We start from the raw sequence: 24,570 nt of genomic DNA on the forward strand, positions 1-24,570 counted from the left end.
ATTTTTCACAAAAATTAGGTTACAAAAGAGTTCTAAAATTGAAATTCAAAAAAGTTTTCATTGGCAATAATTCTAACTGGTCAGTTCTAAACATTGACAGTGATACCCACGTAGTAGGTTAAGAAAAATAATAACTATAATGTATATATTTTGTATATCTGATAGAAGGCTATAAATAAATTGATAAATATTTTTAATTCTAAAATTGTGAACACAACTGCTCAGTGTTATTGTGTATTGTTTTCAGGTATGTTCGGTTGCCTAATATGTTAGTTGACTCGAAATGACTTCAGATCGTTGTATTACGTCACTTCTAATAGCAAATTATAGTATGCTAATGATGATTATAACAATTTCTTAATAAAATAAAGAAAAAAATACACATAATAAAAATATGTATTTATAATTAATAGAGAAAGTACACTACCAGTCTACTAGCCCGTTGCATTTGGCATATTAATGATTTTTCCTTGACGTAACAACTTTTACAAAACACTTACAATTTTATAATGAAACTACTGTTGCACAAGAATATTATTTCGGTTTTATCATAGGACAGGTTGAGAAGATGTCGCTTAAGATTTTAAGTCAATATATACAGTTATGAATCGATAGTGAAAATTTTGTTTTAAGAAAATGCTTAGAGATGAAAAAGAGAAATCGTTGGGCAAAGAAAGTGCGCTTTCTGGGTAAGCATATATCGTGTATGACGTGGTGTTGTCTATGTTATGGAATGGTTGCACTTGCACTACTGGTGCATTCACTTGTGCACTAACTTTTGTGTTTAATGTCCATATCGATAGAATTAATTTATTCTTGTAAGTGAATTATCTTTGTTTTAAAATCAGCATAGTATGTAAGAGCCCAAGTTAAATGTAAAGCAATTCGTACTACTTTATTAGTCGTATAATCTTTAACATATAAGTATTTACGAGGTATGAGGGAAGATTTTTATTGTATATTATAACGCATCGAACATAGTTGACAAAATTACTACGGGAAATAAATTAAAAAGTCACCTTTATTTCGGGTTTAGTTGTAGCATTGTATTTTATTGTGTAGTTCGCCTGTCCTGTGTTAAAATACCAAGGTCGATACTTACCTTTGGCCTGTGATTTTAGTACCAGATATGTTTGATTTTTTTTATATGCAAGTAGGCGATCAGCCTTCTGTGATGGATACACGGCGATAATTTTTACCTCAAACTATATTTTCCTTCAATTGAAACCGGGGTTAAAATGCAAGTAGTCTCTAGCCCACTACAGCTTAAATATATATTTTGAATTGCAACAGTAAATATAGCAAAACAAAACATTGGTGTTGATAGTGCACCATACAACAGTAAACAATAACAAATAAATATTGCTTTATTCCTACTTTTATTATATTTTTTTTACATGAAAATTGTACATTGTATGTGTTAATTATTGAACCCAAAACACCATTGTATTTCATACATAAACATAGTGTCCGTTTCAATAAAATAAGTATATTTTATTTGTATATATTTATTCACATTTTGTACCGTGAACTATTTTAAAGTAGAATTTAATGCAGTTTCAATAACGTTATGGCTCATATTTTACGACCATAAAATGCATCTTTGTATCGTGTTTGTTAAATATTGTACAATATTCGTGTTCCTTTTTTAAGAAAATGCTTAATGCATAACAAATTACGTATTTTTTATTTAGGTACACGGATGTAGAAAAAAATAATTTATTAGTATATTAAAACAAAAAAATCAAAATGTAAATGGAAATGTCCTCACTTGGAACAGCCCAGTGGCCAGAAAAATGAAAGGACGCCCACCAAAACCTGGGTAGATTAAATATATGGCAAGGAAAGATTAGAAAACAGTAGCAAAGGTGCAAGACAAGTAAAATAATATTTACTATACTAGAAGTTCTATTACATTTTATATTATTATGAAGTAATAAAACAGAGAAGAAACTTTTATTTTATCTTTTCTATTTATTATTTTAAATTTTTATTATTATATTATAGGTTAAGAATAAATGTAAATATTTTTATCTCAATATTGTGATAATATTCATGTCAAACAGAAAGACATTCGTTCGTTCGTTTTAGCCAATTGACGTCGACTACTCGACGTAGGGCTCTCACCTAATTTCCAGTGCGGTGCCCTACAACGCCTCGCAGACTGGTCCTTAGTCCTTAGCCTCTTCCTTCCAGGTTTTCTTTGGCCCATCAGCTATAAGTTATTTGGATAATGGGCGGGACACATTTCCTCATTAATTATATACATTTAAACATAAATATTATATATCACAAACCACACTGATAACAATAGCATGGAAGTATAAAACAAACATTAAAAGAAAAATAAAATTGTATTGAATCATTTTGTATTTAAATTCTCGTACGAAGCTAAATCCAATCTTTATGATCTTTAATAGTAAAACTTCAATATAGTAGTGTTCTTTTTAACAGTCCGTTTAAAATCAAGATGTTATCTGTCACAGACGCAGACACATTAATATCTTAAGAGTTATTTGCCCCAGCTTGTTCCACTCGATAGGTTCTATGAAACATGTCGCTTGAATGCATTTACCAAGGAAGCAGGATTAGATTTCTGGTCAAACAATAATTGTAGGTCAATAACCTTATTAAAACATAATATGTATTGTGTCTTTAAAAGAACTTTTGACGTTGAACGTTATGAAAATTTTCAGTAATTTCTCCGAGAGAAGTATGTCAATTAAGAGGTTAGATAACAAAATTCAATTTACGAGCTCAAACGGAACTGCGACTAATTTCTAGTTTCATTGTCAAATCAATTAATTATACTTGGAGTATAATAAATTTAGACAATCAGCCCATAAATTACTTTTTAAAAGATAGTCAAATAATTGATGAATAAGAAAATAAATAGTATAAATGTCTTTATCCTGTATACGTATACGTATTCGCATAGTAGATTAATAATTGAAATAATGTAGTTTTATTAATTTATATTAGGAAGTTAAGAATGTATGTTGATATCAGACGAAATCAAGTCTTTAAATTTATTTTAAAATCTTCTTTTTGATCATTTTTCTTCTGCCTCGTAATTAACCTTTGGATTAGCTTTTACATTTTGTTTATAAATATTATTATTTATAATATAATAAATAAATATATAAAATAATATTAATTGTTTCTTTAGATTTTACTTTATTTAGTTTTTGAGTTACATGTTATTTTAAGTTTCTTTTTAGTTCATTAATTCTGCACTTTTTGTACTTTGCCGTCTGTAGGAGTTTTTTTATTGTTCCAAATTAGTGTTGCCTGGTAGAAATTGCTTGTCAGCGATAAGGTCGCCCGTGGCCTAATAATTTATGAAACCTGCTTTTTTGTCTTTTTATATGTATGATTTTGTATATTATGATAACGAATTGTAAATAAATAAGTATGTTGTTTCTGAAATGCATATCATGATTTAAGATATTAAAGTTATTTTCCTATTACAGATATATAATTTTTTGCTATTCAATGTATTCAAGTACAGTACATAGTGTTCGCCTAGTGGCATAAGCGTGCAAATCTCAACACTGAGGTCGCACGTTCCAATCACGGCCACCGATAAAAAATATTCACTGGGTGTGGGGGCTAGTTCACTTTTACATTTTGTTTTTGTATCATGTTATCTTTTATCGAGGAAGAAATTAGACAATAATTTCAATTTCATCACATTTTATTTACACAATATACTTATAAAACACTTACATGCCAATAAAATAATTAAAGTGATATAGTTCCAGTCAACATCAATACTTCATAAATACATTAACATCAAAACATTCAATGAAAAACATTAATCTATATTGAGCTTGAAGTACAATTCTTAATAATCTGGTGTCAAGTTGCAGTGTCAGGGAAAATCTTAATGTAATAACGCATTGGACAAGGACAGTTGTGCTAAAGTTGAAGATTATGCGTTTATATCATAAGTTTTAACTTGACAATAGACGTAACTGGAAACACGAAGAAATTATGTTTTTAATAAAATTTTGCTGCGTTTGCGCAGTTTGTTACTTAATGATACTTTTTGAAATATAATATAAGTAGATGAAGTATTTTATTAGTGAAGAAACATTTGAACTGATATATATAAATATAGTATCAGAGTATAATAAAAAAAATGTGTGCGTGTACTAGTGTACACAAGTAAGAAGTGGAAATTCTTTATGACCTTATTTTTCGAAAACTAATATACAACTTTACAGAAATTGGTTAAGTAAAGTGCAATAAGATAAAGCTTAACAAAAGGCTTTTATTATCATAGACATGAATACAAATAATACAATTATTTCATTTTGCTAAGGTGAAATTCTGTAATAGAATTATTACTATCATTATTATATGTTTTTGTTATTAATGGCTTCGAATCTCTTCGAATCAAGTGGTAGGGACAATAAAAAGATGGCACGTAACGAAAAAATGTGACGAGTAACGAAAAAATGTGACGAGTAACGAAAAAATGTGACGAGTAACGGGAAAATGTGACGGTAATTTTTTTTACAACTCCGATGAAGAAGTTTCACTTCAAAAATTAAACCTTAGGTGATTTCATTACAGCCTTTTGTTCCTGACGTAAGCCGATTTTTCGGTCTTAGACGTGCTTGTCTTCTATGGTATAAGCATGTTTTGTGCACACCAAGAGTTTGTGTTTTTGAGTGATGGCTGACCATTACACCACAATTAATATAATTAGGGAATAATTCATCTCATCTCACAAACTTAAAACTGCTCATAACTTATATTCTCAAAGTACTATTCGATAATTTCACTTTTACTTGCATGCCTATATTACAACCATATTTAGAGTCGTTCATTAAGAGTTAACCAAAATCTTCCTTCGATAGTAACTTAAATAAATAACTTCAAATAAATCAACCTGCAATCTTTTTTATGTCTCGGCCTCAGAATTCTGTATCTGTTTTATGATTATTTGTTAATCTAATAGGCAAGTAGGTGATCAGCCTTCTGTGCCTAACGCCGTCGACTTTTTGGGTCTAAGGCAAGCCAGTTTCCTCACAATGTTTTCCTTCACCGTTCGAGCGAATGTTAAATACGTACAGAAAGAACATTGGTGCACAGCCAGGGATCGAATATACGACCTCAGGGTTGAAATTCGCATGCTGAAGCCGCTAAGACAACACTGCTCGACTTAGATAAATAGTTACTTATCTAAGTCGGAGTCGTCTAAGGACTTTGAATATGGTTAAAATTTTAATTTAATTTCTTCATGTCAGTAAACTCTGAAAAATATACACATGACTGAATCAGACTTATAAGGCTAGACATATAAATTAATATTAGCTGCTAAACATAAATTGCTTGCGTTAATATTTATAAGCGTACTATTGACAACAAATAATTCTTAATGACAATTAAGAATTCGACGATCGTTAATATTAAACTTACTGAACCAATTCGACTTAGGGTCCTTCAAGAAAAGAGCGTACCAATTCTTGAAAGGCCGGCAACGCAGTTGCGAGCCTTCTGGCGTTGTGAGTGTCCATGGGCGGCGGTATCGCTTCACATCAGGTGAGCCTCTTGCCCGTTTCCCTGCTATTACATTAAAAAAAAAATTAAAAAAGTGCAATAAAATTAACCATCAAAGCTTACAAAGAACGGAGAAGTTACTGAACACAATTATTTTTATACAATATGTAATTATTATTAAGATTTGGATGATAACGTGTGAACAGGGATCAACTGAGACGTTAGCGACGCCCAATGAAAGCCAATAGTGTGACTTTCTTGTTGAGAAGGTATTGAAAAAATCAGCTTCAAACAATTTTTCAAGTAAAAGACAACAGCAAAGCAAAGCGATACAAGATTAAAATCTATAAATGGACCTGCTTGGAGCTTGGAAGTTGTTTAAACGGAACTTTCAGTTGGATTCTAATTATATACGTAAGCCTCAATTCTCACCACACATACACAATGTTAATAACGTAACTTTGTGCAATCTTACTGATAAAGATTAATATGATAACTATTTGCACGTTTCTATACAATTTTATAAAAATATTTATAGCTATGATATTGTATAACATCGAAAATACATAAGGAGCCGACGTTTATGGGACATTACATCAATTGGTCAAAGCACAGACATCGTTCTTAAATCTCCTAGATTTCTATATATGCAAATAAATAATTTCATAATTTTTTTTTTAAATCGAGTTACTAGAATTACTATCGGCCCTTTTCATATATTTTACCACAACAAATGTATGATAACGGCAGTTCTGGAAACGGAAAAATATGTATGCATTTGCAGAACCTACACACTCAAAATCTCCACAGACTAAGTTGAGTTTGTCATAAATAATTAAATCTTTGAAAACAATACATAACAAATATATATCTATGTATAACTGTTACGTGACCTCATCGAGTGACATATATGAAATAATTGAGATTAGAACAGTGTATATAGCTACGCTATGCTAGCTTTTCCTAGAGCGGAGAAAAGCGCGTCAAAACCTCGAGTATCCCACCGCCTCTCGGCGGCCGCGCTTAGAGGAGATACTCTCATTGCTCCGGCTTATCGAACGAAGTGTTCGGAGTGCTTTCCACTTTTTTCATCACAATCTTAAACGCAAACGTATGCTTGGGGGACACCGAAGCCGGTCGCGGCGTGTCGGGTGTGCGAGGCGGCGGATCGGGATGCATCTCGGAACGCGTTCGTGAACGTCGAGGCGGGTTCGTCAGCGGAGCGGTCGCCGGCCCCTTCGGGCGTTGCGGCGACAAACGGTTCGGAGATAAGTGGCCGGGAGAAGGGTCCGGATTCATCGGCGGCAGCGTCAATGGAGGAAGATTTGCGCAGGGAGAGCCGCGTGAGCCGCGTCGCTCCTTCAGCCCCATCGGCGGCGGGGACGCCGGCGGCTCGTCTTCGGCGGCCGCCACGACGACCACCGGCTCGGTTCGGACTGACGGGGCTCTCGGCTCCGTTACGTCAGAGGTTATAGATCTCCTGAAGTAGTTCAAGCCGTTCTCGATTTCGGCCAGCGCTCGGCGCACGAACGGAAAGCTTTCCGATATTTCGGAAGTGGATTTACGAACTGGGAATTCAGTTTCACTGTCACGTTTTCGTGGCTTGCAGCGTTCGAAGGTCGGGTCTCCGGAGGCGGCCACGGTTTCCGAAACCTGCCTCGTGAGAGCTGCATGTTTGATGGAATCGGATTTTGAGCGTGGCTCTCTAGTTTTCGGGGTCGGAGATCGGCGATCGCCAAACTTCTTGCTGGCGGCGCGTTTGATGGAAGAGAATAAGCCGAGTTTTTCTGGTTTTTCCTGTTGGGCGGATGTGGAAGGTCCGGGGGTGGGATCGGGCGCGGGACAGGGGACGTTCCCCTCGCGTTAGTTGTGCCGTGAGTCGGAAGAGGGAACGTCGCTGGATCCGGTGGAGGAGAGGGTGGTGTTGGAGCCGTACGGGTCCAGCGACGACTGCACCGACATGGACCGGCCGGCCCGGCGAACCCTCGCGGGGGACAGCTTACCGGGATCTACGCTGGCCGGGTCTGCCTGCAACATTAGTGTTTTTAGTGGTTTCTACGTAATCCAACTACTTTAGCTTCTAAGAATTAAGAAGTTACTTCAAATGAAACCCCTCTCTAATTAATTTATAGACCCCAGTAGATGATCAGCATATGCCTCCTAACCAAAAAGAGTGTTGATTTTCTTGTGCACATTCAGATCCTGGTGTTTTCTGTAGAATTAAATTTATCAGCGGCTGTACTACACTTAAATGGGTACGCACCTGATATGCTAACGCATTCATGATGATAGAGTATGGAACCAAGCCGAGTGGATGCACTTCCCGCATCAGCACATTGGCAGGAATCTTATGAAATTGGATGTACTCCAGAAAATTCCCGATCACGTCCTTAAGGACCATGTTTGGATTTGTATCAAAGTATTTTTTACTCCACATCAAGGCGGCCTGAAATTTCAATACTTTGAAGTTGGTCAGTCACGTAGTCTAGTTGCTTATGCTGAATTGTATGAAACTCAGGTCAAATCGAATTCAAAACCACTGTGTTCTAACGTTAACTGTTCTGTACTACGGAGCTGTATTGTTAAACATTAATAATATCATTGTAATTTACTTGAAATTTAGTAAATTCATCAGCTTTAAGTTCGTCTCTAGCCAGAATTAGTCGCACAACATGTTGCGGCAAAAGGGTAAACGATCCCAAATTAAGAACTTCGTTGCCGTGCTCGTCCACGAACTCTAGAACCTGAAATTTGAAAGATTGATTAAATTTTATGTGACGATCTTCGAGATCCAACTTCATACATGAGCATTACAAATAATAATATTAAACTCTAAGGTTTGACGTAGCTGTGAAAAATGGCTTATGACTAAAGAGATTTTTATATCGATCAGCTTTCCAGAATTAAATGAATGACCTCATTTTAGAGAAATGGACGCTGTTTATATGAAAACGCTAATCTGCTAATGAATATAAATAAACTAAATACAAGCCAAGGCTCATTTTGCTCACTCACGCTTTATAAGCGTGACGATTTTCTAAATTGAGGGAGTTACGCCCCGAGAGTTAATCCAGACACAGGCACTCTCTTCAACTGTTACTTTGCATTACGCGAGTGGTTAATATTAAGTAAACCTAAAATCCTTTATAGTTAAAGCACCGTGATGACCCAGGAATCTTAAATCTACATAATATCATAAACATGATTTTAGAGTAAGCAAATTTTTAATGACAGTACGTTTATAAAAAACATCCAAGTTGCACGAGTATATGTTTTTTTTAAAGGATCCTACGTACTAGCCTATCGGGCACGCAGTCAGCCAGATATGAGACCGAGTAGCTACGTAGCAGGGGAGTGTCGAAGTCTCCCCTTTCTTAAAAAGGGGCATTATTAACTAAGAGGGTTGGCGTCTCCCGCCGGGCCCGGGCGACAACTACTCCGGAAATATCATGATATTTATGGGCGAGCAGGAGCCAGCTGACCGGCGCCACCCGCGTTACCTCTCGTGCTATTAATCTCAGTGACATGTTTGACAATCTTGCCGCAGATTTTTTTCCAGCTGCGATCTGTGACTAAGCAACATGTCGGATAGCCCATCCCGGGACATCCTCATCCAGTCTCGATCTCCAGATCGCACCTGGCACTTCCAAATGTTGCACAGTCAACAAGTAAATGAACCACCGTTTGGTCGGTTCTGTCGTCACAGTCATACACGGGGCTCATCTCCAGTTTGAGTCTGTGTAAATAGTGTCCAAAAGCCCCGCGGCCAGTCAGGATCTGCGCCTTGTGAGGTGTGAAACGCTTTGTCTTGATTTGTTTGTATGCTGTTTTTGCATCATTGAAAACATTTTTGTGACTGAGGCTGTTTCGCCCCCCACATAGCGCTCGTTCCAGGTGTCTATAGTCTAGAGTCAGTATACATGTTCCTAATATAATAATAATAATAATGTTTGCCACTATGCGTCTGTTCTTAATCATTTATATGAAGCGCCTTGGCATTTGTATTTACTGAAACAATTATTGTGTCACGACTAACTGAAACTAGGGCCAGCAAGTTACACTCCATGTGCGTTAACGACTAAGGATTATACTTCTATAGTATCGTGGTAATATTTCACGCGTAAAAATATTTAAGGTCAAATGATGGCTTTTATTTAAAAATATTAGACTAATACAGCGAAAAGGCCTTAGCATTGGCCACTTAAAAATTAGTACAAGACTTGCAAGTGCGTTACCGGCCTTACAAAATCTTATATACCTTTTGTACCAAAGACTTGGTACACTTATATTGTATATATCTCTCAGCAGACGCCAGCAGGGCGCATACAGTATCAACAGTAATGCAGCATTGAACGAAACCCGCGCAAGCGCGTCGGAGCTCGTCCAACCCGTAGTAGTCAGCTGCGTTCATTACACCTGAAATTATTAGTTTTTGATATTATTAAATAAACCTACTTCAAATTGTCATTCGAGTTGTTGTAAAATTACCTTATTACGAATTATTTTTTGTGGATGGAGATGTTTAAATACAACTATTTGTTTGAAGCACAACAATGGTTTAAAATATGAGTTTATAACTAACACAAAATTAGTTAATTAGGGAAGAGGATTTGTGACGCTAAGAAAAAAAAATATCTAAGAGTTCATAAATCTATATAACACTTATGTTATTGGACATTATCGGAAAGGAGAATGTTCAAATACAATTTATCAGTGTGGTAAAAACTAAAAGGGCTCATATTGGCTTCAAGTGTGATAATTGGTAACATTTTGTTTTCGCTTCTAACTAGTAACTAAAAAAATTAGCTAAAGTTGGGTTACATAACTTGATAATAAATAAATCAGTGGTTTTAAAACCTTGTTAGGTCTAAGCCTCAGATTTCTGTATCTGTTTCATGATCTTTTGTTAATCTAATGGCCAAGTATGAAGCAAGGTGATCAGCCTGCCTAACACACGCCGTTGAGTTTTTGTTTTCACTATTCGAGCGAATATTAAATGCACACATATAAAGATCCATTGGGGCACACAGATGTGAGTCGCACGCTGAAGCCACTAGGCCAACACTGCTCTTTCACTTCACTTTATGCTTAATTTTTTTTTTAATACTACCCGAAAATAGAACTTGATTTTTATTTTGGATTTGTACACACGGAGTTAACAGAGGCGAAACTTTTTGACTTCAGTTCAGAATTACCCGATTTTGCAGGTTCCCTTTGACGCTAAAGCGAAGAATGGTTTTCCTTTTGGAACTGTCGTATGCTGGTCCTATTTCAAGCCAGCATCGGATGCAATTGCTTTATGTACGCTATGCTATATCCACTTACCAAAAGAATGTTTTTAAAAACTCAATGAATAAAATGCCATAGCTACTACATATAGCATTTTAAACGCAATTGTTATAATTTTCATATCCGCTATATGGAAAATATGATAAAAAATAATATTTCGACTGACTTGGAGAATGTTGTGTGTTTATTTCCACTGAGCTATTAGTAATATTATATTTTTCGTGATCTACCCGGAACATAATATTTTTTTTAAGTAGATTATATTAAATAGTTGAACGCGTCTTTAGAAAATGTTTATAGATATAATACATAACAAAATTTGATTACATAATTTACCGGATTTTCCGAGAAAACATTTAACAATGGATTGAAAATTTAAACAAAATTTGGCAAGACAAGTTGTGGCAAGCATGGGTATGTTTTACACAATAACAAATAATAATCCTTAGTTAAAAACATTTCGTGCTTGCTGCCTCACATAATATGGAGCACAAACTTGGAGTTTCAAAAAAAACGAAAGCCACAATGCCTCCGTGTCAGCTTGCGATAAAAAAGTAGTCTCGAAATTCAATTATGCGACAAACGGAAAAGTGAATGTATTCGCAGAGAAGCAAAAATAATTGAAGCTGAGTAACATGCCCTATAACTTCAATGAAGACGGGCAGAGTACGTAATCCGTTACACAGATGACAGATGGTCTAAATCAGTTACCGAATGGACTGGACCAAAAGGAACAAGAGAGACCAATAGAGCGTTGGGACGACAGGATCGAAACGGTAACTGGAAAACTGGATGGCATGAAATAAAATAGGCTGGAAAAAGTTGGAGGAGGCTTTCTCCCGGAAAGGTAAAGTATATATATTTTTGTTAAATGTATGTCAATAAGATATGGATGAATAAATAAAAAATAAAATAAAAACTCTCGGTAAAGGCATACTTATTAATATTTACGTAAAAATATAATTAAATGAATTGAAATGTGAAATTAATAATTACAACGTAACATATTAGAGTTACCACATTCATTACAAATACTTATGAAGTATTTTAGCAATTTAATCTTTATTACAGCAATTAATTAAACTCCAAACAACCTGTGGTAAAATAGAAGATATCGAACCTTGTTTATATTCACAAATATCTTGATAGATCTATAGTTAGATCAAAGAAGTATATTTTTATTTATTTTCAACCTCCTTGGAAATAAACTAATAAAAGTATGCAATAAAAGCTCTCTGGAGCATATAATTGAGTTAGTCGTGCAACTTTATAGTGTATAATTCAACCTGGCTTGATTCTACCTACCTTTCTCAATGAAAAATATTATATTTTATTATTTATTAAATAAGTTAGGGTCTTGGCTCTACTAGCAGTTAACCCTTCGCCAATCCAATCAATCGCCTCTATATAATTTCTTAATTTTGATTTAACTGTCAAAAATGTGAACCCTATATGATACAGGCTAGCATAGCATAGCAACCTAGCATAATATATAACATAGCCTTCATATGGGAATATCAAACTCAAACTCAAAATATCTTTATTCATATAGGAAAATAAGTACACTTATGAACGTCAAATAGAAATAAAATTAATTGTAAATTTACATTTACTACCAGTTCGCAAGTCAATGGCGTATACCGGGTAAGTATCTATCTTAGTTTCTATAGAAAGTAACATGATGACAATTGAAAATCGATTCAATGCATTCTTATTTTAATTTTAATTTACAATCACTACATTTACCAACGACGGTACAACCTTTTAAGTCTGGGCCATACGTGTCTGTATGTGTTTCATGATCAGTTCTAAAAGGCATCAACCTTCTGTGCCTGACATACGCCGTTTTTGGATCTAAGACTTGGTGGTTTCCTTAATGATGTTTTCCTGTACCGTACGTCCATTGGTGCGCAGATCGGGGATCGAACTAACGACCTTAGGGATGAGAGTCGCATATTAAAACCATTAGTCCAACACTGATAAATTCGTAGATTGATTTTCAGTATGTAAAATAAAAATGTTCCATTTCCTAAACAATGTGTCATACATTATGTTGTTAAGATAAATTTTATCTTCTCATTATTAACGTCTTATCGTAAACTCACAAAGTTCTCCAAGTATCTTACAAGAAATCTTAATCAAAAGATTCCTGTAATCTTATCACGGGGTGAATAAAGCTAAAAATTCAATTTCTATACTGATCGAAGCAATTTCCTCTCCCTAATCTACTTATACAGTCTACGTTTATAATTCAATTATATCTTGTACACTAAATAAGCAAGTTTCCAATATTAATAGCATTTAGTCTTCTACGAGAAACATATTTAGACGTTTAGAAATAATTTTAGTTTTGCTGTTTACATCCCTTAAATAATACTTTTTTAAGAAGGCGATCTTTGAGCCTAACAAGCTGAAATAATGATTGCTTCATATGTAATGTACGTATGTATATCTTTTGTTCTAGCGTAGATATCTAAGTGATAATGAATATTCTAACTTCTGCAAACATAATTTAAATATATTATAAAATAGATGTTTCAAACATTTTACATTAAGGCACTATTGTCGGCATCGGGTCGTGACGACCCCATCGCCCACTGTGTCAAATGACTGGGGTTATTTCATCAGCGCAACAGTCATCCCCTTTCTAGTGGGAGTGCCATGGGGAGTGTTCAGAAGAGCTTTTCGGTCTAACACCTGCAGCTGAGTATGATTATCGGACGTCAAGGCAAAATACAAAATGCCACCCATATCACCTCGACTTCCGTCGTTCCACAACTGAGCGTTTTCTAAGGCAGTTTTTGCCACGCACCACTATTATGTGGGACCAGCAGCCCACTGAAGTATTACCGAACCAATTCGACTTCGGGTCCTACAAGAAAAGAGCGTACCAATTCGGCCGGCAACGCACGTGCGAGCCTTAGATCACTAAACATCAGATGAGCCTCCTGCTCGTTTGCCTCGCATTACATTTAAAAAAAGCTATGAGAATTTTATAATTATTTTAACTGCGAACAACCCGTTTTTAATAAAACATTTTTACTATAAACTATATAAAATGTTTTTTTTTTTGAAAAGCGTAGGCAAAAAAATAGTCATACGGTTGAAACTGTCAAAGATACATTCGTTTCGTAATCTTTTAATAAAGCTCGTGTAAACAAAATACATTATGCCCGAATAGTTTGGGAAACGTGAATTTAATTAAAAAGTTTCCAGTTGGATGACATTTCGCAAACAGCTCGCGAAAAATCACTTCCCAATTTTAATTGCTCACCGTTATTCGATAACTATTAGTGACAACTGACTAAGTTACGAGTATGCCTATGAAAACTGCATATTGTCTATTTAAAATCATGATATGTTACATTAGAAAACCAGTGTGGTTTGTATACATGTAACCATAGCAGTCTTGTTTAGGAGCGCGAAAAATGCATATAAAAGTAGTTTTTCAACATACTTTGTATTGTGGTTAGCGGTTGGTTAAGTAATAACTGACTGGGTTGTCCATATATTATGTATATGTCCATATATAAACCATGTCTGCTCTCGATGTAGCGCTGAACTTGCATTACAGTTCGGGTCTGTACGACATGCTCGAAAAAGTGCTGATCCGTCCAACTGTCGCCTAAATGATTTAACCTCCTTGTTCTTTAAAATAATGGAATCCATTATTAATAGCCAGCTCCTGAAGTATCTAGAGGGCCACCAGCTGATTAGAGATTTCAAGATTTCTGGCCAATCGGTGCATCAAGGTCACCACCGACGGAGCATGTTCTGAATAATCCCAAAAGAATGTGTCCTATACCCAACCCCGTTTCTTCTTCATGTCAATGATATATTGCAACTTAGCAACATTCATTGCTATGTGGATGGCAGCACTGAGGATCTTTACACTGGCCGGGCAGGTATTTCTCAGGCAGATATCGATGAGTACCGGAACAAACTTATGTCTGAAGTCGAAACCCTGCTATTGATATATACAAATAGCTTTAATCCGGTTAGAAAAGTGTTTTCTTTCAATGTGTAAAAGCTATGTTAACAAAAGACTTCGGATTAATACCTGCAGCGAAGTTTCATCATCGGACGTCAAGTCAGAATATGCAATTCACAACTGAGTGTTTTTTGTAAAGCATTTTTTACCGCTCACCACTAAAGTATTTCCGGACCAATTCGACTTAGGGTCTTTTAAGAACAGAGCGTACCAATTTTTAAAAGGCCGCCAACGTAATCGCGAGCCCTCTGGCATTGAGAGCGTCCATGGGCGGCCACATAACATCAGGTGCGCCTACTGCCCGTTTGTTCAATAACAAAAAACTCGGTTTTATGTATTGTACATAAGAATGCTCTTCACGTAGAGTATGTTTTGTGAAATTTATGTTCATTCGATGTTAATATATATACCACCCTAGTTTTATTCATTATAATCTGTTATTCTGAAATACCACAACGATTTAATTTCCATTTTCACATAAAGAAGGGTCTTTTATTGATCATTACATACCCATCTAGAAGAATGAACGAAACTTAATGGCGTTTGCCGTCGTTTCGCAAAAATTTATTTCACAGATAATAAAAATTCATTGCCAAAGCTTTTATTACACAGAACTGAATTTATAAATCTATATAATTTTTCTATTGTCGCATATACATATCCAGGCACGAAAAGCCGTTTTATATCATATATTGCATCAACAAATGTACGTATATGAACTTAGCGATTAATGAAATCAGATTGCAGTCTGACAAGCATTTGGTGTAAGAATGTTTTTGTATAGATCTATATAAGACAAACATAGGAGATTGGGATCTTGAGAGAAAAAAATCCTGTGTTCAAAAGTGTGTACCAACACTCAAGAATACAATGCTTAAAAGCCTGACCAATAACGTAAAAAAGCTCATCAATGGTCACATTTAAATGGAAACAATCTTTAAGATGTCATTATCGATTGTTATTGTCATCTGTCAAAGTGTGGTGTGAATCGATGCGATTGCGCGTGATTCTTAGATATTACTGAAAATATATTAAACTGATTTTTTGACAGCTGACAACAAAGAGTTCTGTCGTTGTCAAATAATAATTACAATGTTATTGTCAAGATCTTAATGCGTAGGAAGCAAATGGAAGGTTAATATTTTTAATAAAAAATACAGATATTAATAACGATAAATTTGATTAAGCCCGATCACAAGTGTTGATTAATTATGGTTATATCAACACTCAGTCTTTTCTTATATGACTATTTATGCACATTGCACATGCACCTTAGCTGGTAACTTCAAACTTTCTTTCTGGCCAATAAAAACATGTGTGCGTCTTGGAACACCCGACATTAGTACTAATAACTACAACTAATCTCAGTCGAACTATTTAATATTGAAATTGTTTAACTTAAGAAAAGCTTAGTTTACATAACATTTAAACAGAATACAATACTTTCGTAATCTATATTCCTCAAATTCGATATTCGTAATATCAGTTGATTGAATCCATTGACATTTAATATAACTTTGCGACTTGTGGCAAATGTACGAACATTTAATTTCAAGACGTTATATTGACAAATAAACTGATTCTGTTGTAATATGATTAGTTAGATGATGATTAAATAATTATTTGTGACTACTACCCTAGCCTTTTTCCATACGGTAACTGGTATTTTTTCATAACTATGCGATACTTATCCATGTAGAGCCAAATAACATTTCAGTTATATGTTTTTTTTCAATACTAATATTTTACAACCGAAGACTCTACAGGCTGCACACGGGAGTGAATTTAACACTTATTGTACTGACTTTAAGACTTTATAAGTTTTACAAGCGCGTACATTTCCTAAATCGTCGGAACTATACCTCGAGAGTATTAGCAGACGTAGGCACTCTCTTAACCTTTAAATTGCATTCACTAGTTTCATCGCAATTAACTAAAGCATATGAGTTACACCCCGAGAGTATAAGCAATTAACTTAATCATGGGAGTTACGCCCCGAGAGTATATCCAGACGTAGGCACTCTCTTCAACTGTTACATTGCATTCATTCGTTTCATAGCAATTAACTTAATCATGGGAGTTACGCCCCGAGAGTATAGCCAGACGTAGGCACTCTCTTCAACTGTTACATTGCATTCATTCCTTTCATAGCAATTAACTTAATCATGGGAGTTACGCCCCGAGAGTATAGCCAGACGTAGGCAATCTCTTCAAAGGTTACATTGCCTTAATTATTAAATAAAATAAAATTCTATATTATTTAAAGCACCCCGAGGGCCCAGGAACTCAACATTAATCAAAAAGAATACAAATATATTAACTTACCTAACAAAGTCCTAGGCTGCAAAGTAACACACCCAGTATGGATGTATTCAATGAGTTGCCGAAATACGTCTGGTTCAAATTCTTCAATGATCAAGGTTTGATGTTGCTGAGATGACGGCTGTTGTAAAAAAATCACGTTGACAATATAATAAAGAGAATATTAAAGAAGAAAGTTCGTTGCGAATTAGCGTAGTACAGCCTAAAATACATAGTTTAATTTTAAAAAGCATGAAGTCAGTGCTTATAAGTTTCAGCCAATATTTGCATAAGCAGTGTTGTCATCAACATTGATAGCAATATCAAAGAAACCATGCATTTGTTGTAGTAAAATCCTAACTACAAACGTGTGTATTGTACAAAAACACCAAGAATTGTTCCTAAAACACGTCAATTTAGATTTTACCTCTTGTATCGGTGCCAATTGTTGCGCGAAACTTGTTCTCTGCGGTAACATAATAATTGTTAACATGGATACTAAAGTACCACAGATTGAACAAAGAGCCAAAACAGATTAGAGCGCTATAGAAGAAGATGAGTAGTCGAAGTTTGTCACATTAAAGAACGTATATAACATAAAGCTAGTAGGCTCCCGTACTATCAACGTTTTAGGAAATTTAAATGATATCACTGTACTGGAGATCTCTAGCCGGCGTTACGTTCTAAATGGTCAAATATAGAAGTGTAACCTCTTACGAAGTTTTAAGACTGTAGTCCCTTATTCATTCTCAAGGTTTAAGATCAACATTTTCCATATTTCGGCTGCAAAAACCAACCTAGGAGTTCAAGCACCTCTTATGCGAATTCTTCGCGAACATACCGGAATAAACACCACTTAAATAGAGCCAGAAAACAAGCATTGTTAAGTGCTGTTTTCATAGTGATTTTTTTGCTTATTGTTAAGCAAAATTACTAAAATTTTAATTTTTTGTAGCATTTATGTTTACCATAATTGACATATATTTTATAAAAGATAGCTTGTAACTGTATATATATAGCATTATATACGATGTGTATATAAATAAATAAAGCTAAAAGATTAAGCTGAAGCCGCGCTTGGCGTCTAAATGCATTGCCATCTCAGGCAACACTTTTACCACTGATTTAGCAGGTGTGAAAAACGCATTTTAACATTCAAGTAAAACTTTTATTAACTGTAAACTGTTACCAAGTATCTATGATCAATAATTTAATACTAAACGTTGTGTTTATTATGAGTAAATTGATACACAAAACGCATTGACCCGAAATTGGATTAATCAATGCGGTCGGGTCATTTCAAAATTATTGTATACAGTGTAAGGCTGAAGGGGTTCTAATAGCAATGTATTGTAACAAATTAGTGGAATAAGTTTACGTAAATTTCTCCTCAACATTAAGAGGTTCATACCTGCTGAGCGGCGTTTTGAAGGTTCAGAAGCGGTTCCGAAGATCGTTTTAAGAAAAGCCTGAGTTTGTTCTCTCTCGGAGCCGACTCCTTCTTTCGTTGAGGACTTGGCGCCTGATAGAGCATTTTTTGAAAAACCCTGGAAGCATAAAAACTATGAATAAAGGCTACGACGGCTATTGACATCGGACATATACAGTACAGTAGTAAAAAAAATATATTTTATTTATATACAATACATTATAGAGCATCAATTCGTCTGTAAAACAGATGTTAAACAATATTTTCTTGGTATTTGATTTTTAACTGATTTCTAAAGGCTTTTTCTGATATTGTTTAAATTGGAAAATATTTGCGTTGTTATTTTGGTTTTCAAACGCTTCTGCTAATTTCGAAAGCATTGTTTTAAATGCGATAGTAAATTAAGGAACAATGCCAGTTTCATCAAATTCACGCATTTCTTGACGAACGTAAATAAATGCGTAAATGTTGTTTATTTTAACTAAGAAAATCGTGTTCCAAATTTAAATTTTCGGAAAGAATCAATTGAACACGCTAACGTCATCAATTAAGCAGTCTCGGTTATGAATCGAAGCGTAACGATCTTTTTTAAAGTTTACTGTGTCAGGTTTAAAATTATTTTCGACATCTTTATGTGAAAAAGTTCGCATTAAAAAAAAATTAAAAATTTAAACATGGAACAGTTTAAAATTAGTTCAACCGTAAATAATTCCTAGCTTTACGCATAACTTACTGTATCTAACATCTATCTGCCTCGATGCATATTCCTTACAGAGTAATACTTTCAAGAGACGTAGATGGAAAGAGCTTTCAAGCTTAAAAGTTTTCTCTTGTAAGGTAGGATTTACTTTAAGTAAGTTTTTAAATTTGTACTTTATACTCTTGATACGACAGAAAGGTATAATATGATATAAAGTGTGTGTGTGGTGAGTTTGAAAAGGTGTGAGTGTGAGGCTTAATCATTAATTATTATTACAATACAAAGACCTTAGCAATCTCTTCAAATATGCCCACATAATTTTTTATATATTAAACTTTTCAATCAAGGTTGCATTCTTGTGTTGTTTGGGTTTTGATGTATAAAATACATTGCTTCAAATAAATTGGAGGGTTCCATTGACATGAAAATTATTAAATATTTAACTTTTTGGTCAAAATCTTTCGTATTGCAAATCTAAGCATACGTCTTCTATATATGATGTAAATAAATATTCAGTTGTTTGTTAATTATAATCCTTAGTACATTTAATTTTTTTTTCATGTATATATTCTCAATAATACATACACTAAGCCAACACGATAATTTTGACCAAATAAATTCATATTAAATACATAAGATACACAATTTAGCTATCCTGAACTCACTTCGCGAATATAAAGAATTCGATAAATATATCCAGTGTATTTTCAAATTTCAAAGTATTGACCCGTCTCACCTGCTTCTAGCTGCCAATACAGCCTTGACGGCGCAAACTGGCTCTCTCGTGTCCCCAACAAGAAACGTGACGTCACACAATTCAGGCATAGACGCCAGAAACTTCATATCTTCGGCGAGACCGGATTTGTTCTCGAACGTACTGAGGTCTGGCTCTGCCTCCATAGCTGCTAAAGCTCCACTTCGCATTGATGCCTTTAGGAAATTTGGAATTGATGTAGTCCATTAAATAAAATGTATGCCCAGCCTTATTACATTTTAACGGGAATCTGGGGTTATACGCAATGCGCCCAGAACATTGATAAATGGACTAATCTATAATATAAGTAAAAAAATAAATAAATCAGTAGCGCTACAACTCTCATTGGCTTTAGATTTCTGAATCAGCCTTATGAGCATTTGTCAATCTGATAGGCGAGTAGATAATATCTGTGCCTAACACACGTTCGTTAAATGCGCACATAGAAGGAAAGCCAGGGATCGAACCTACGGCCTCAGGAATGAGGGGCGCACGCTGAAGCCACTAGGCCAAAACTGCTCTATAGAGAGAAATGTTCGTATGGATAATGAAAAAGCTTTCGTACGGTTGATAATAGTTAACTGAACTCTTAAGATATTTTGAGTACTATTGTTCTACCTAAATTCTTATCTTTCAATTAAATATAAGATTCTAGACATTCTAAGGTCGCTTTTGAAGGTTATATTTTCTTAAAGGTATATTTGAATTATTTACGTATGTATGTGTTGGATAATGTCATGCTATGTCCAAATTAACGCGATATAAAAGTTGTCATGTATAAAAAAAGCGAGAATCAATAAAATATTTTGTTTCAAAAGCAGCTATAAAACTTAGGTCCTAGAAAATTCTCTAACGATTTTTAATATTTTTTTTTTTGTTTTCATTGTCATAATTACCTATTATTTAATTATTATTTAAGTAGCAGTTTTTAAATTTAAGGTAGGTAAGTAAATTTCAGGATTATTAACTGTTCAAAGTTTTTCTTAATTTCATTAAAAATTAATATAAGTAACTGTTATCCTACAAATGCTCAATCTGTCTAGACATAAAAATAAAATTACGATTCACAGAGCGTTCAAAATTGTCTAATCATACTTAATACAAGTTACTACGTTGTAAGTTCGTTGAGTACGTTTTTATATAAACCTACTAGTACGAAAACAAATATTATACAAATTGTTTCGATTAAAAAAAGAATTAAATGGAATCTTACAGAGTTGTATTCACAGAAAATCGATTACAATTTTATAATCTAGTTTCCAAGTTATGCCAACTGACAATTTCAAGTAAATGGTTGAGAGGTACCGAAATTCTATACGGGTCAGGAAACACGTTTCTCTGATGATATAAGATGGAATTATATACTATATAATTATATCTTTAATATAATAATTCCATTTACAGCGGTTTGCGACCGTTACGCTTATCTTTTCCCCCTATGTATGTCAAAATTGGATAATTATTACCTAATACACATCACACACACAATAATATAGAATAGTAAAAATAATTACAATTGTACACAAAAATGTGATACAGAAAAGGTGGTGTATAAGTATCAGTTTTAGCTGGTAACGGTCATGAAATTGTTAGCCGTTTAGTGAATTATACTGCGATTGTGCAAGATGATAAAATTATGTAAAAAATTATGATAAATTATAAACATAAAATTTATGTTTAATTTTAATATGTTATTTATAATGCGCTTAACCTGGTATTTGATTCTCGGTAAATAATTGATTCCATTTAAGTCACAGAAGGCTACAAACCTTTAAACACAATTTGCAGTGGATCGGAAAATCTCTATTCTTTTGAAACATACATTGCTGTATTTAATATTTCAAATGTATAATTGTAACATAGCTGAAACTCGATGATGGCTGGGCCGATTTGTATTATCATTGTGTCAGTTCCGGAAAGGATTAAACATAAATAATAAGTGATGCAAAATACGAAAACGGATTTAAAAATATAATAAAAACTGTTTCTAGCTGGGAAGTATTTGATTTTTTTTTGTCTTTTAAAAAATATTTTTTTATTAAAATTGATCAAAATTTGGACATAAATGTATATATTTTATATGTAAACAATACTAAGTTAACCGGGGTTCATTATTAAAAAAATAAGTTTTCTATTTCTCTCACAGATTTAATTTCATTGAATATACAGTTAATGTAAGTAGTAAGGAATAGGCTCCTGAAACATTGTTCTCACCTCATTAGAAGCCTGGTAGACATGTTTCTGAGTAGAAGTATGAAAATAAATTATTATTATTAAATGTCTGTATGGATAATGAGAAGGTTTTCGTACGGTTGATAGTAGTTAACTGTAGTATATTTTGAGTGTTATGGTTCGATCTAATCTTTCAATTACAAGGTTAACACTGAAAATGTTTAGAAGTGGCCAGTTGCTGAGACTTCAATAAATATGTAGGTATAAATTTTAATAATATTACATTATACAACAGAACTTATGGCTCGACTAGGCAGGCAAAGTTGGCTCCTTTGAAAATACTTAAAACTTAACTGATCGTTTCATGTCTCAAATATATTTGTTTATGTATAAAATAATTATCTGTACAACACAATCCGTCTTATATTACTAATAATACGTGAGTAACACTGAAAGTGTTTAGAACTGGCCAGTTAGAAACATTGCTAATGAACACTTTTTTTTAATTTCATTTTTGGAACTCATTGGTAACCTAATGTAGTATGTTGCATTCATTTGTCATTTGTTTTTATGATTTGGCGGCAAATCCAAAACTCTTGTTACAGGTGAAAACGAACCTTACGCGACAAAATTTTTGGTCAATGATTTATTATGACTTTCGTTGTGGGGTTACTCAACAAAACTATGATAGGTTGCGCTTAGCATTTCTTAATGTAGCCCCATCTCGTGCCACTATTTGCAATTGGTTTAACGAGTTGAAGCGTGGACGAAGCAATCTCAATGATGATCCGCGTGAGGGTCGTCCTTTAACAGCGACGACTGAAGATAACATCAGTGCTGTGCGACGCCTGTGCGTGATAGAGGATGATAAAACCTAGGCATTGGTATGAGTCAAGTTCAAAACAATACTACACGAACATTTAGGCGTCAGGAAGCTTTGTACCAGATGGTGTCCCCAATCTTTAACCGAGGACCAGACACACCTTCTCATGGACTGGTGTCGCCAAATGTTAGATAAGTTCTACGGCCGTGACTCAAATACTGTATTTGACATCGTCACAGGTGATGAAAACTAGATATATTGCTACGAACCCCAAACCATAAGACAATCAGCTCAGTGGGTGTTTCCTTTCGAGGATCGGCCAACTAAGGTAAAGAAAGGAAGAAGTCAAGGAAAAAAGATGATTGAAAGGTCATTTTGCGACAGTTGTGCTAGAAGATGGAAGGACAGCTACTGCAGACTGGTATGTCAATCGCCGTTTGCCTTTTGTCTTGGATAAAATTCGACAGCAGCGCCCTCGAAGCAGGATCCTCCTTCCCCACGAAAATGCTTGAGCGCACTCCGTAAAACGGAATGTTGAATATATGATAGGTGTCGAGATAATGAGTCATTCGCAATACAGTCCTGACTCTCGACCTGGCTCCCTGTGACTTTCATTTATTCCCTAGAACTAAAGATAAAGCTTTTCTCAGTGGTTCCATAGAATGCGACGATGTGTAGAGAGGAACGGAGATTACTTCGAAAAACAATAAAAGTATTGGCAACTTTCTACACTATTTTTTTTTAGTTACCATTGTTATAAGTAACTATTATTATATTTATTATTGAGATATAATATTTTAAATTAATCCAATGATGTCTTTACATTATTTTTTTTAAGGACCAAAGCTTCTACATCCATTACCAGCACCTAAATCAAATTTTGACAATGTCTAATATAAAATTGTGATTTGTTTTCGACAACCCATTATCACGTACTAAGGAGGAAAACGGAGATGAACGAGGAAATGACAAAAAGATGGAAGTCATAGATCTTGAAGAAAAAGTTTGATTAAAATATCTGAATCTCTAAATCTTATTTAAATCATAATTGTGATTTAATATTCTTTTTTTAAATCGAGTTAACTACTTCGTCTGTTATAATTAACGACTGGGTAAAACGTTTTTAATTTATCAATAAACAAATATATTTCAAATTACTATTTAATAGTTTTTATTGATATTAATTAATTTATAACTACTCACTTCATCCAAGCTAAAATGTCTTGTTTTCATTAAATCCATATTGAAATGTACACGACACGTCTAAAAGAGGCGAGCTTCAGACTGCGACTGACAGAAAATAAAATAGACGTCTAGCTTCAAATGGGAGAGCTGTTGCTTATTGGACTAGAAATTGTCGAAATCGAAATTTGGAATGTATCGTTTGTCTAATTAAAAATCTATAATAAACCATCTGAATATTAATTACATTTTGATTAAAACATCCAACACTACAAAGGTCCTTAGAGAGTCAAATTTGAGAAGAACATCTCTTTGATTTTAGTTTGTTGTTGGAGTCTAAAAAAATGAACTACATGTATTGTTAATTTTTTTTTTTTAATTTTGTTGTAATGCATAATTCTTGACCGGCAGATCGCCA

General features: G+C 34.3%; 1 protein-coding gene across 1 annotated transcript; it reads right to left on the minus strand.

The window, feature by feature from the left end:
- Positions 1–7,323: 7,323 nt before the first annotated feature.
- On the minus strand, positions 7,324–24,223 carry LOC123709923 (serine-enriched protein). The gene is made up of 8 exons (XM_045661538.1): positions 24,174–24,223; positions 19,958–20,151; positions 18,504–18,639; positions 17,117–17,234; positions 9,770–9,927; positions 8,124–8,255; positions 7,775–7,957; positions 7,324–7,539 (listed from the first exon to the last, which is right to left on the minus strand). The coding sequence occupies exons 1-8, from the start codon at positions 24,210–24,212 to the stop codon at positions 7,375–7,377; spliced, it is 1,125 nt and encodes a 374-aa protein (XP_045517494.1). The 5' UTR covers positions 24,213–24,223; the 3' UTR covers positions 7,324–7,374.
- Positions 24,224–24,570: the final 347 nt, after the last annotated feature.

Source organism: Pieris brassicae, chromosome 5 (assembly GCF_905147105.1).
Source record: "Pieris brassicae chromosome 5, ilPieBrab1.1, whole genome shotgun sequence".
Lineage (NCBI taxonomy): Eukaryota > Metazoa > Arthropoda > Insecta > Lepidoptera > Pieridae > Pieris > Pieris brassicae.

Bases quoted from the DNA above. Each gene is read 5' to 3' on its own strand.
- LOC123709923 (XM_045661538.1), bottom strand. From the start codon at position 24,212: ATGGATTTAATGAAAACAAGACATTTTAGCTTGGATGAA. The intron at 7,958-8,123 runs GTAAATTACAAT...TTGAAATTTCAG, and splicing joins ATGAATTTACTAAATTTCAA to GCCGCCTTGATGTGGAGTAA. The intron at 7,540-7,774 runs GTGCGTACCCAT...CTAATGTTGCAG, and splicing joins TGAATGCGTTAGCATATCAG to GCAGACCCGGCCAGCGTAGA.